This window comes from Cavia porcellus, unplaced genomic scaffold, assembly GCF_034190915.1.
Source record: "Cavia porcellus strain 051 isolate PalLab524CR breed Dunkin Hartley unplaced genomic scaffold, mCavPor4.1 scaffold_11, whole genome shotgun sequence".
Lineage (NCBI taxonomy): Eukaryota > Metazoa > Chordata > Mammalia > Rodentia > Caviidae > Cavia > Cavia porcellus.
Window position 1 is genome coordinate 41,413,128 of NW_026947494.1, and position 15,096 is coordinate 41,428,223.

Genomic DNA, 15,096 nt, shown 5'->3' on the forward strand with positions numbered 1-15,096 from the left:
ACCTTAACAGTTCATTCCTGCGCAGCTCCTCCTCGCTTTGTAGGCCTGCGCCTGCGCAAACTGTGACCCCGCCTTTCCGCCGGGACGTGAGCGTACGCGGGAGACGTACAGTGCCGCGCATGCGCCTCCGTGCGTCGCTTACGTGTTCGAGCTGGTGGTTGGAACTCCTGAAAGGTCCGGGTTCCCTCAGGTGTCTCCCAGATCGGTTTGGCGCGCTGCGCCGGGGGACAAAGGAGGAAAGGGGCAACAGTAAGTGCTCCCCTCAATTGTGTGAGTCAGAGATAGAGTATTTCTCTCCCTCCAGGCAGCTGCCCATACTTATTGGGCCCGCCCCCTTCCTGGCCTTAACTGCTTTTTCCCTGCCCCGCACCTTTCCTGTCGGGAACCCCCTCCATACCTTTTGTTCTGCAGTTGAGCCCCTGAAAAGGCTATGAAGCTTGTGAGGAAGGACATTGAGAAGGACAATGCGGGCCAGGTGACTCTGGTCCCCGAAGAGCCCGAGGACATGTGGCACACTTATAATCTAGTGCAGGTAGGAGACAGCTTGCGCGCCTCCACCATCCGCAAGGTACAAACCGAGTCCTCCACGGGTAGCGTGGGAAGCAACCGGGTCCGCACTACTCTCACACTCTGCGTGGAAGCCATCGACTTTGACTCTCAAGCCTGCCAACTGAGGGTTAAGGGGACCAACATCCAAGAGAATGAATATGTCAAAATGGGGGCTTACCACACTATAGAGCTGGAGCCCAACCGCCAGTTCACCCTGGCAAAGAAACAGTGGGACAGTGTGGTTCTGGAGCGCATCGAGCAAGCCTGTGATCCAGCTTGGAGTGCTGATGTGGCAGCTGTAGTTATGCAGGAAGGCCTTGCCCATATCTGCTTAGTCACTCCCAGCATGACCCTCACCCGGGCCAAGGTGGAGGTGAACATCCCTAGGAAACGGAAAGGCAACTGCTCACAGCATGACCGAGCCTTAGAGCGGTTCTATGAGCAGGTGGTTCAAGCCATCCAGCGCCACATAAACTTCGATGTTGTAAAGTGTGTTCTGGTGGCCAGCCCAGGATTTGTGCGAGAGCAGTTCTGCGACTACATGTTTCAACAAGCAGTGAAGACGGACAACAAAGTTCTCCTGGAAAATCGGTCTAAATTCCTTCAGGTAAAAAGTGTTTTATTCAAAGATAGTTAAGCATGGGCGGAGAGTGTTATAAATCGTGCCTTACGTTTTGGAATTGGGAAAAATAAACTCTTGGCTGGGATCATAAATAAGATAATGACAAGGAAATTGTGGATAAAAAGCACTTTTATCTAGTAAAGTTCAGCGAAGTCCTATTAAAGTCTTTTTAATGCTTTTGGCTTAGGTCATAGTGGGCTGGTTAATGGATGCTCTCAGAGATTCTTTTGTCTTTTATAATTGTGATTCTAGGTACATGCCTCCTCTGGACACAAGTATTCCCTGAAAGAGGCCCTTTGTGACCCTTCTGTAGCTAGCCGCCTTTCAGACACTAAAGCTGCTGGGGAAGTAAAGGCCTTAGATGACTTCTATAAAATGTTACAACATGAACCTGACCGAGCTTTCTACGGACTCAAGCAGGTGGAGAAGGCCAATGAAGCCATGGCAATTGACACATTGCTCATCAGTGATGAGCTCTTCAGGCATCAGGATGTTGCCACACGGAGTCGGTATGTAAGGCTGGTGGATAGTGTGAAAGAGAATGCAGGCACAGTCAGAATATTCTCTAGTCTTCATGTATCTGGGGAGCAGCTCAGCCAGTTGACTGGAGTGGCTGCCATTCTCCGATTCCCTGTCCCTGAACTTTCTGACCAAGAGGATGATTCCAGTTCTGAAGAGGATTAGTGATTGAAACTTGAGACAACCTGTGTTTGACTTCTTCACTGTGACATTCATCTTGACATACCTATGACAAGCTCCAAGAGTGGCATTTTTTGATTCGTGCTTGTATTTTTCACATACTGGGTAACACTTGGTGTTTCATGGTTTGCAGAGCATGTGTTCAAACTAAATAATAAACTAAAATGAAGTAATCCTCATGTGCTACTATCTTTACTAATTAGAATTTTTATCTGTAGTATGTAGAAAAATTTTGTGTGTAATAAAAATACTTAAATTGGGTTACATCATAAAATCCCATTATTGTGTGCTTTAAGGTAGTGTTCCTAAGAAAAGTTTATTCTCTCATTATCCTAAGTTTACATTATTTATATACAGTGTTCTTGCATTTTATGTATTTATCCCTTTTCTCCTGGCCTCTTACACACTCCCAGTTACTTTTTTAGATTTTAATGTATTTGCTATTTTAAATGAAATCAATTAATAAACTTTAAGATGTTTATTTTTTTCTTAAGAGATTTGTTAAACCAGACATGTTAAAAATATTCTTAGTGCATTTTTGTTGCTCAGTTTAACCATATTTGCTTTAGAGAACCACTTAATTATTTTAAGAACATAGAACTTTGATTTACTAGATTTTCAATTGAGGCCTGTCTTTAAAAATAAAACTAAAGTATGTGTTTTGCTTTATATGTGTCTAATTAGTGGCAAAGCTGGAAGCAGACTCTATTCTGAATTTCTAGTTCTTTGCAATGAAACATTGCCATAGTATTTTTTAAAAATGTATATATTTAGGATATCCACATAGTATTTACTTCTGTTTCATATTTGTATGTGGGATTGCTCTGTGCTTGCACATTCTTTCTGGACTATCCTGGGTATGAAAAAGCATATTCAAATAATAGAATAAGTTACTTCATAATAGCTATACTCCAGTTCTCTTTACTATAATTGTTATTTGTGCAAATATCTCAGAGCTTAAAATATGTTTTATTAAGTTTGTTTTGATTTGTTGAGAAAGGATCTTGAAGTGCAGTTCCTGCTGATCTTAAAATTTACTGTGTATCCCAAGCTAGTCTTAAATTCACAGTGATGTTGCCTCAGCCTCATGCCTTGGATTACAGGCATGCACTGCCACATCTAGCTTATTAAATATTTTTGTTGTTTATTTCTAAGAGTTATGAAAGGAGCTTTGGGGGATGGAAATGCATCTTGATCTTTTACAAACCTCAGCTTGTCAAAATAATTAGGAAAGGTCTTAGAATAGCATTAATTTCTAACCCTTAAATCAGTGATACCTACCTCAAGTAGGGATACTAAGTATACTTTTGTTTGTATTTTATGTGTAGTCTTTCTTCATGCTATCGCAGGTTAGAGATTATTTTGATAAACTTAGTAGTCAGAACCTTTCTGATGTTAGAGTCTGACACTTTAAAATCACATATCTATTTTTTTACCTCCTAAAAAATAATTCAGATTGTCATTTCACTATAAGTCCATGAATATAAAATATAAAATCCTAAATATATTAAAAATATTTTATGAAATAATTTAGAAATATAGAAGGAAAGCCAATACAATTATTAAAGTTAAAATCTGTTCATTTGAACTTAATTTTTAGACATCTGTCGTAATCTGTACAGTACTGAAATAAAATCTTAATAAATAGAACCAGTGCATTTTAGGACAGAAGTTCTTGAACTTTACTATCTGTTAGCTTTTTGTTCTGAGTTCTTAAATGGCACCCAAACTAGACCTTTTCATGGAAGTGCTGCTTTTTGTTCAGATTGTTTTTTTTTTTTTTAAACAGGTATTTAGGTGACTCCAGTAGTCCTCAAAGCTAAAAACTACTGATTGAAATCTTTCGATTCAAAATGGAAGTCCATTGTCCAGCACCATCCTTGAGAATTAGCAGGGCCCAGGGCACTACTGAGTGATAGTCTTCTTGTATCAACATCTCTATGTGATTGCATAATAAAATGTGTTACAAACATAGGCAGTAGCTTATTTTTCCATGGCTGGGAAATTTGACTGGGGTCATCAGTCATAGGGAAAACTAAATTTGGATTTTTAGATCTTTCGAAAGAGTTAACTAGCCATCTATTAAACCTGTAATAAAAAATTTTTTTTATAGGTATGAATTGTTTAATTTAAAATTTTTATGTATCTTTTAAAAGCCATTTTTTTACATCATTATCAAGAGTGTATTTCTCACTGGCTTATAAGGAAAAATAGCAAGATAATAAGAGGGAAGAAAATAAATTCTAGTTTTGTTTTGTTTCACTTTTTTAAAAATAAGCTGTAAATCTTTGAAAATCATATGTATTAGTCTAATTCCAACTGCTGTACCTTAACATTGTGGAATGTGTGTGATGGATCATTATCAATAATATTTTAACTTCAAATATACTGTAAGTTTCCATTTCTCATTAGATTCCTGGTATAAAGATTTGCTACCTCCCAGACTCAATAAATGAGAAGCACGGAAATCCTTTTACTTTGCCATGAATATGGTATATCTCAAATTACACTTTGTTATTCATGGTCTCTCATTTATACATGAAATATCTTCCTAATTTTATGACTGGATTTTACTTTTATTGCCTCTTTATAAACAAGTAGAATCTTTCTCCTTTCAAATACCAGAGTAGCTTTTATAGAGTTAATTTTCCTTTATCTCTTAGTTTGTCAAAAGTTTTAATTTTGTTTTAATCCTCATGAATAATTCAACTTTATACTTAATAGTGACTGATAAGGACTGCAATTCATGTATTGTGGAAATGAAATTCTTGCTAAAAAACAGTATAGAGTTCAAGCAGTGTATTTATAAGCTCTCCATAAGAAAAATCTCTTAGTCGGGAAAAGATTATTGTGTCTTTACATCATGGATTTCCATAGAAATCTGGCTATTTATGTCTTGTATCAATATGTTGAGTTACATATTACGTATGATAATTCTGAGAGTTTGAGAAAAGAACATTTTTGCCTGCACTGGAGCTTAGATACTGAATGCCTATGTTTATATCTGTCATTATGAGTAATTTGTGTATTTTGGAGGATATCGTCTTTAGGAGGAATATCCTCAGGTAAGAGCCAGTAAATTAATTTGAAAATATGATAAGAAACATGGTAGGTGAGAGGAACCAAGAGGGCAGGTGAACAAATCACTAGAAATGTTCCATGCCACAATAAGGAGTTTGGGTTTCACTATAATGAGAACAGTTGCATCAGTTAAGCAGGGGCATGACATAATAAATAGTATTTCAGGCCTAGCATGGTTTCACAAAGATGTAATCCTAGCATTCTAGGAGACTGAGTTAGGAGGATTGCTGTGAGTTTGAAGCCAGACAGGGCTACAAAGAGTTCAAGGCCAGCTTGAACAACATAGTGAAAACCCGTCTCAAAAAGACAAAAAAGAAAAGCGTTTCACAATTGTAATTGTTCAGTCAAGGATGAATTGAAAGAGGCAAGAAGATTATGTAAAATGTGTATCACAAAAAGGAGAGGAAAAAATGATAAGCCTGAACAAAGGCAGGAACAATATTCTTGGAATAAATAGAAAAAGGTCTTTAGGAGATGTTAAGAGATCAAAATGATTTGTGCTACAGAATTTTGGTCAAAGTTATTGAAAGTAAAGTCTAAAGGTCAATTTTGGATTTCTTTATTGAGTGGGGGAAGTAATGATGCAATTCACATGAAAATACAGGAGGAGCGGGAGGAAAATGTTCTGTGGAACATGTGGAATGTTTCTTGACCTGATTTGTACAGTTCCTTACTCTAGGTTTTTACTCTGATACCACCTTTTCTGGTAGGTCTTCCTAGATAGCCATTTTAAAAATATGTGTTAGAGAGTCATGATTGGATCTGTGGAAATAATTTGGGTTTTTTTTTTTTTTTTTGTAGCAGAAATGTTCACAGGGCAAGAATTAGCAAGCTGTGTTTCATTCAAGCTGTTGGATACTTGGTTTTGTGCTCTCTATCTTAATGTGGCACCTTTGGTTTCTTCTGGAGTCACTCTTTACCTGCAGAAGCACAAATGTTGGAGCTGTGTTGTAAATTTTGCAAAATTTTATTTTCATTTTTAAGTTGTGAAAATACTTTTAAAAATTTACTTTAATTAACCTACAGTTTTACTCACACATCTTTTTCAAGGAAAGATATCCCAGTAATGAACATATAAAGTAAACCATTAGAAGATTAAAAAAAAAAAAACATTGTTTTCAATAAAGTTTATAAAATCCTCAGTAAAATAGTTTTTTTAGATTGGTGTCAAGTGTATTTAACTTTTGTGCTGTGACTCAGGTTTTATGTTCTAGGAGATTTGATATTTTAGAAAAGGGCTGTTCATAATTTTCTTACTGTGTTTTGGGTACTATTGACTGTAAATTCAGAAAAAGTGCGAAAATATTACACAGATGCCAAAATGATAGTATGTGTGTGTGTGCTGGGAGTTGAATCCAGGACCTTCTCACTGAATTATATCCTCAGTCCTTTTTAAAAATTTTTCTTATTTTAAGATAAAATTTGACTAAGTTGCTGGCTTGAATTTGTGATCATCCTTCCTCAGCCTCCCAGAGTGTAGAGATTACAGGTGCCTATCACTCCTAGGTGCGAAAATGATTTTTAAAGGAGTTAAGATGCAAGTACAGTATTTTTGGTTGTTAAGTATGCTTTCTTAGAAAAGATTCAAAATCCCTCTAATTAAGGTGTTAGAAAACAAAATGCATAGTAGTAGTGTTGCAATCTAACAGGGAAAAGAAATTTCTTAATGTAGTCACCAAGTAGGAAGTAAACATCGTAGAAATAAGGACAACAACAAAAAAATGTTTCAAGTTTGGTAAGGAAATGAATTTTTAATTAGACAATAAAATGGGACAGACAAGATCCTTGTTAAGCTAAGTGGAGATGTTAAACTAGGGGAATTGTTTTACATTAACAAGATCATGTCCTTTTTAGGCAGTGTTTCAGATGCTAATTGCAAAGGATTGTAACACTTAAGATAAAATGGGGATCTGAATTACCAGTCTTTAAATTTCTTTTTCATCTCAGAATTGCCCACATTAAAACGCTATCCTTTAGAATGCTAGTTTAATGAAAATGCGTGTTTTCTATAATGTCAGAATATTAGAGGTCTTATTTTAATTTGGGTAACACATTTAATCCAAAACACCAAATACTGAGGCAGCAAATACAACAGGAAAATGTCTTGGCAGTCATAGTGCTTGGCTATCACCAGTGTTGACACCACTAGCCTGCCCCACTAATGGACAGCCTGTTACAACAATAGTAACTCTGTGCTTAAGAGCCAAGTCCTGTGGTGAGGGCTTTAAAATGCATGATTTAATTTTTATAAGAACCTTAAAAGTAAGTCCTAAAATATTCTGTATAGCATACAGTTCACTATTAGAAAATATAGAGAAAATGCATATTAAAGCAAATCCTATAAGCCTTTACCCAACATTATTTTTATGCCTACTTTTACAAGATTTTTAATTTTTAAAACTACTGTTAATGTGTTTTTCAACCAACATTTACTGACTAAGCACTGAGTAGCTGCAGCTATGTTACTCTTGGGTATGCAAAGATGAATTAAAGAAGTTTTTCCTTTTCATCAGTCATCAAATTAGACATTGGGGAAGATGAGCACATGTGGCCAAGCTGATTGAGAAGTAATAGCTGTCCAGAGTGATAGCTGTCACTCAGGTGGATCCTGAAGCACCATCACAAGAAAAAACAGAATTTACTATATTTCTCTAGGGCCTGTGGATATTATTGTGTGATAATAATTGATTTACATTAGGAAAAGATTAGAGTTAGCATATTCTGATAAAAGAAATTAATGTCTTTTGAAATTATATTCACCTAGAATTATTACTTGTGCTAGAGAATGAACTGAGACTTTGTACTTAGAAGACTAGCACTCTACCACTAAACTATACTAGCCCTCTATGCAGAGTTACTAAAGGTAGTAGTAGGACATGAAAAGTGAGGCGATTGTTATATTTACAACAGTAGTCCCAGATAACCAGCAGTTTTACTATATCATAATATTTTCAAAGAACTAAGTTGCTGAACTATGAATTCTTTTTAAAAATACCAATAGATTTTAGTTGTAAGTTTTATTCAGAGGTAGAAGGTTCTTCTAACTTAAATTCTAAATTCCAGAAATTTTGTCTCGAATTTTTCATTGAGTCCTAGTGTAAATACTAAAACCTTTTGTTTTATAAAAATAAAAACATTTTAATCATGTTTCAGTCTATTTGATTCAGTGACAACTGTAGTTTTTGTCCCAAAGTGTATTAATAGTGGTAAATACCTTCTTTTACAAAAAAATGATCAAGGAGAGGAAGATTAAACATATTGCAGTAGATAGCTCTGAGTCATTTATAATTATGAAAAATGAAAGCTGAGAGGAAGCTTACATATCATTTGACCAACTCATTTCATGATCTAGTTGTAAACTGAGGCCAGAGATGGTTGGTAACTTGCTTGAAGTCACATGACCTAGAGGTTTTTCATACAGCCTCCATTCCTACTTGATCCATTTCAATCCAATTTCCTACTCATTTTCATGTCACCACCAGTGCATATTGTGAATTTGTTAGGCCAACAAGGAAAATACAAGACTTTAAATGTTTTAAGCCCTCCTTTATCAAAATATTCATCATCTGTGGCAAGGTAATTTCTGAGTAGCACCATCACTGACATCCAAATCTACTTTGATTCCTTGAGGGATTGTTTGTCTTTCATTAGAGAAAGACTTTACCTGTCTCTTCTGAAAACTGTTCACTGAGTGCTCACTGTTAGCAGGTATTTCTCTAACATCCAGTGATCCAAAATGAAAAGAGAAAGAATCATCCCCTTTAGGAAAACACAGCTCAGCATTGAAACATATGGAAAAATAGTGGTCACATCAGTAATTTTAGCACAGGAAAATGGGAGTTTAGAAGTGCTCTTGACTCATTGTGGTTTTGGTGAGGAGGTGGGCCACAGCAGAAACGTAAATTCTGGAAGCCCACACCAACCTTCTACTACTCTTTAGAGAGATGAAACAAAGGAAGTTCAGAGCATTCCTCTTTAAATCCACTCAACTTCACTTTCATAACATTTTTTTCCTCTTTGGGGGTCTCTGTAAATATAAATTTAGGGACTTAAAACGGAATCAACAAACCTTAGGAGATCTGGTGAAAGGAAATTATATTTACTTCCTACTGTCAGAAATAAATGTAAGAGGTTTAAGTAGAATCAGAAATATAGACCAATGACTATGACTGATAGGACTCTGTAAGATTCTGGAACCTTTATTATATCTATATTTTTGTTAACTCCTCTGTCTTTTTCATGACTAACAGCAAAACCTGTAAGCAGGAAAGGTAAATTTCGCTTGTCTTAGGATGGCATAGAAAGGAATGATGACTGTAGCTTAGGACTTTCCCTGTCTGCAGCCATTCTTGGGGAAATGGTGTTGGGGATAGAGTGGACAGTTGTCAACTCAGGAAAACAAGACCAACTGACGGCCTTCAGTCAGGAGGAAAGAAGGGCCAGCAGCTATTTTATATTTTAGGCCCTGAGGCTGGACTAGAAGAAGATCCAGCCTGAGGTCTTTCCTACTTTATATTTAAGGAAAATACCAAGGATGACAGTAACTGCAGTTTTAAGTTTTGCATTCACTTTTAATTGTCCCACATAGATTAGGTGGGGCAGAAAAAAAGGAAATTTTCTTTAAAATGTAGAAAAGAACACGACATACTTCACGAAGAGGAATAAACTGGCAGTATTTCTCCTTGTGTTCCAAAAGTATTCTCAACCTGAAGTGAAAGGAAATAAAAAGGAATGTGCAGAGTGGGAAGAATTGAGACAAAAATTAGCAATCTACTCATTAAGTGTAGTGACTATTATTTCACGTTAGGCCTAACTCCTTTCTACAAATTCATGAAAATTAATAGAGCTTAGAACTTTTTCTGTTCCTAAGGGTCATTTTCACTCCTCTGTCACTGGTGTAGTTTCCTTGAGTCATACTGAAATATATTAGGAAATAGAGTAGGCAGAAAATAGAAAGTCAAGGTCTTTTTATAATGTTGATTATAAATTTAGTGCTCTTTGATTTGCATTTTGTATACAAGTTTCTCATGTGTCTTTCCAGGTAATTAATTGTAAAGATCAAGAAAGTAGTACAACAAGTTTTATATTGGGGCTCACAGAAAGGATGTTGTATATTTAAAAAGTACAAAGTAATTGTACTTTTGCTAAAGTAAGTTTGCTATAGTTTCCAAAGATTATTATATTAGCATTTGTAAGAACACAGCATTTGTGAATTACCAAGAAATCATCCTTGTCATTGTGTAGGAATTGACCTGTGAACCATGAGATCAGGAGGTACCCAGGTTCTGCCATTAGGATGTGTGACTTGAGGAAATCATTTTTTCTTTTTGAGGCTTTGCTTCTTAGCTATAGAATGAGCAAAGAATGGTGGCCCTTGATTTCATATTCTCTTTTGCAAGTCTCTGATTATACTGCAGTAAAAAATAACTACTTGTTATTTTTGCAAGTTGTATAAAATAAATCTCTAGTGACTTAGGTTTTTTTTAAAAATCTATTTGCACCATATTTCAAAAGCTGCCAGACTTTGGGTTTGGCTGATTGCTCTAGAGAGCAGTCTGCTAGAAGGGGCAAATTCCAGAGCTGAGGGTCATTTATTTGGAATGATTTGCAAAATACTCTCATATTTTCAAAGTTAGGGGGAGACTTTCAAACTGCACCATTAGGAGGAAAACAACTGTTAAAACCCATTTTGTCAGTAGGTACACTAAAATCTTGAGATTTGCAGTCATGTTTTAATAGTTTGCCACATTCCAGTGGCATGCCCAGTCTCATAGCTCTGATAGTTTTCTACTTGTTATTTTCTTCTCTTATCAACTTTGCTTGATCTTCCAAAGAAGTAGGCAATGAGGAAACACAAGTCTTTATTTTTACTGGAATGTTCTTTCCATTTGGTCAAAAATTTTTTTTTAAAAACAGGTGGCACGAACTATGGAGTTACTGATACAAATTATTAAACCTTGCTTTCAAAAATCATATTTATGAAAGGGACTCAGACATCAACATATTTTAAAAGTTTCTCAGGTGTTCCTTACGGTTAAGATTAAACCATGTTGCCTGATCACTGAGAAGATCAGTTGTTTTTAAGATATTCTATGACCACAATACCAGTCAGCATTCTGGTTGAGAAGGAACATAGTGCTGAAAGGGCAACCTTAAAAGTTGTAGAGAGGAATGTATTTCCTTAGTTTTAGTGCCTCATTGTGGGATTTGGCCATACTTTTACATAATTTTGAACTGCTATCATAGTCTCAATTAGAAGTAGTATTGATCAGTTTGTGACCATTGCTACCCTCTATATATTCCCACATACAGTGTTTGTGGGGAAAGGGTACAAAAGGTAAAAAGAAGTTCTCGCTCTTTTAAGAACTAAGTCTATGATCCTTTGGAAATGCAAGAATTCTGTAATACATAGCAGGAATGCAACATTCGTGTATGATCCAGAGAATGAAAACTAGTATTATTGAGAAGAGGAAGATTTCACAGTTGGCTGAAATCACCTGAGAAGATGGCACAATTCTACCATAAAAGGGCACAGTGATCTTAGATAAGTCATGTTGCCTTTTAAACCTCAAGTTAAGCTTTATATGCTTTAATCGGTCCAATTTTTTTAAAATACTAAAAATTACTTCATTGATTTGTGAGGAATAAATGATAAATGCAAATACCTGGAAATTTGTAAGAGGTCAATTTTACTTATATTGGTTCCTCCTTCCTATTGTATGTTTTTACCACATATACCAACAGCAGAGAAGCCATGAATATTTGATGCAAAAGCAGTTCCTCAAGCTTTTTCCTATCATAAGTTCCTGCCAAAGCTCTCCATCAAAGATGTTCAAACCACAATAAGAAGAGGCCTGTGTCCTCAGCAGGACATGGGCTGACCATCTTCTCAATCTTCATGTTTTTATGTCTTTCTCTATGAATACATAAGCATGTCTACCTCACATCACAGAATGTTTGGGTTAAACACTCAATTTTGTGAGTGATAAGCAAATAAGGAAAAGCATAGAAGAATACATTTCAATTGTGAAGTTCATACTGGAACAACAACCCCTTCAGGGAGACTGCTGAGTACACCCAGACAATATTAACCACCCACCGTTCATTAAGAGGTCCTATGTGCACAAATCACAGAGGCAAACCATAGAAGCTTGTGTGGTCTCATGGTATGGAAGTTGGATCTATATTAGCTGTAACCCATCGTTAAACTGAGTAAAGTAAAATCAATGTTCTGAAATTAGACAACAGTTATCTCCTCTTTCCATTTAAACATCTTAATTCTTAATGATGATTTTTAGTTCATTTTTGTATATCATTCTTCTGTTGCTCAGCCTTTTCTCCCTTGGTGTCCCAGCCATAAAATGTAAACAAACCACAATTCTCTTACTATTTCTAAGCCACTTTCAAACAACAGAAATTAACTCTGTTAATGTTAACAGTGAAAGAGTGAATAAGATGAAGAGGCTCTGATTGGAACAGAGAAGAAAGCATAGTCAGATTTCTGCTACAGAGTTTATCTGTATAAGACAGTGCAGCTGATGGAATCAATGCTCCGAGATCGTCACCTATACCATGGACTTAAAACTAAATCAGAGATTTTAAAAATAATTTTTAATGATTAAGAAAATCAGATTGGCCATCCAGAGACCAAATGGCTGCATTTTGCACACCAGGAAATAGGATGAAGTATTCTTTCCTCTTAAATCTTCTTCTAGTCCCATCTCCTGTATAATTTAAATTTCTTACTTCTTTCCATACAAGAAAGACTGTGGATGGAGGGCAGCCAAATCAAAAGAAAGTATCTACTAGTCATTTTAAAAGTCAAAGTTAGCAAACTAATATTTACTGTGACTTTGATGTCAGTTATTTTCTAAATTTGCAGCCTGGGAATATCTCAGTGAGGAATTTGGTATTAGTCCTGAAGCATCATGAAAGCAGGAAACTCAGGAAATGCTTTGCTTGCACAGTCTCAGGTCTTTTGAAGGTTACCTTAGGCCACTTATATTTCAGCTTTGCTTTTCCACTGCTGACATTTGGGTTGGAAGGAAATAGAAGCCCGGAAAGAGGACAGTGATGTTGGCCTTCAAACTCCCAGTACACTGGTCCCTAGCTGTTGTTTCAAATTTTTTGTTTTTAAGTCCAGCTGTCAAACTTTATGAATGAAGAGAAAAACCAACAAGTAAATACATCCAGGTTTTCTGTTGGGTACCAAACACTAAACTGGGCAGGCCTAACATTTTAATCTCAAAAAAAAAAAAAAAAAAAAAGCAAGGCCTATCAGGATATTTCACTCTCCTAAAGTAAAAAATTCCAACTTAGACATGATCCCTAAAATATAAAGCCCTTAGCAAATGCTTTTTTCCCCACCATCCTAAAGTCACCAGATTTAGAGGGCAAGGGGAACAGTAATGAGACAATTCTTATTCTAAAATATTTTTTCATTGTTTATCTGAAATTAAAATCTATGTGAGTGTCTAGCACCTTACATTTTCAGGTTCATCTGTTTGATTTGGCTGGCCATGATTATCTTGGGCAGGAGTGACCTTTGGGTGGATATTGAGAAAAACCCTGGTGAAGCCTGCTCAGGATTGTTTTTGAATTTATTTTTGGTGTCATTTTTGGACAAATAGAGAAGGGGTTCTATTTCCATGTGTTTGGAAAACACTGATCTAAGCCTTTGAATAATAGATTTGAATGTAAATAAATATTGATTTAGTAATCATCTTTTCCATGTGGTTTTTATATTTTAAAATAATGTTTCCTGAAAGAGGAACCTAATTGTAAGATGTCTTTTTAGCAGTAGTTAAATTTAATAATTATAAGTGGCCTTATAATCTTGATAAATTAAAGGAGCTTACTTTAAAATGTACCATATCACTAAATAAGAAAATAGTACTGTATTAAGTAGTGGCTAAGAGTAAAATTTCTGGCATTAGACATTCTGAATTCATTATCTATAGTACTAATTATTTTGATAATTTCAGTTTTCTTACCTACCAACTAATTGCCAACTATTAAAGTATAGTTGTTATCATCATCATTGTTTAAATATTTATGATCATTGCATTTTATTGCCTGGCCCAGGGTAAAAGCTCAAAACTTTTTATCTATTTTATATATCTAAAATTTATCTCCTTGGGAATCAAGTATCCTTGAACACTGAGTACATATTTTTCAATTCTTAAAGGAAACCAATATGCCAGCAGAAACAGGATAAATGTCCTTGCTTTGAAATAGAGAAAATTTTCTTATAAGAAAGATGAAAATTGATGCCTAACAGCAAGTTGAACATCTCCATCACTCACAGAGGTTAAGCCATGAACTTTATTTCTGTTAATGCAAAAATAATTGTTCCCAACCATGGCATAAAGTTTTCACATTGTCCTTACTACATACACACACTGGATTGTTTTGTGAATGAATCTATTATGAGCTCATTCAAGCAGCATGGCGATCCTTTGTGAGAGCCCAGAGTCCTTATTACCAACAAGGATCCATGTGATCATGTCCAGATGGGCAAAGCAGGTCCCAGAGCCTAGGTCTTGCACATTTCTTCCCAGAGCCCCTCAGGAACTATGTATTCTCTGAAAGAGACAGCAAAGCTCTTTTCCAGCCCTTGACATTTCTGGAATTAGTATACTTATCCAGTTCTTTTCACTTTTATTGAGAATTATGGGGAAAAGATAGTAGCAAAAATTTGTGTTATTACCGGCCAAACTAGGGGGTGATTTTCTTTGCAATAACATTTTTAATAAGTGTCACACAGCAGCTGGATTCCTTTGCCTTGACAGAATTGGCTCCCTAAAAGTACAGAGAGAAGGTAGCACATGGGATGATAAGTTTTTGTCATTTTGGAATCAGTTTAGAATATTTTAAATCCTCTCAAACCCAATACATTCTAAAGCTTTAAACACTGTCCACTGAGAAGTCACATGTGAGGAATTTTTTTTTCTGTTAAACAGTTAGTTGGTTAAAACCTAGTAAGATGCGAATCACTTCACATTTTGTTTGCCCTTATTTGACTTTCCTACTTTCTGTAAAAGTTGATGGGAGTTTAATAGACTAAAGGAAGGGTGCATTAGGAAATGTCCCCTTGGTTCAGGAGAACCAATTTCAAACCTGGATTCTGTTGTCAAATTTTGAAT

General features: G+C 35.8%; 2 protein-coding genes across 2 annotated transcripts in view; both read left to right on the forward strand.

Moving 5' to 3' along the window:
- Positions 1-15,096, forward strand: part of Itga1 (integrin subunit alpha 1) — a 146,683-nt gene that overhangs the window by 11,535 nt on the left and 120,052 nt on the right. The window lies entirely within an intron of this gene.
- Positions 147-4,338, forward strand: Pelo (pelota mRNA surveillance and ribosome rescue factor). Its single transcript, XM_003470189.5, has 2 exons — positions 147-1,156; positions 1,424-4,338. The coding sequence occupies exons 1-2, from the start codon at positions 431-433 to the stop codon at positions 1,853-1,855; spliced, it is 1,158 nt and encodes a 385-aa protein (XP_003470237.1). The 5' UTR covers positions 147-430; the 3' UTR covers positions 1,856-4,338.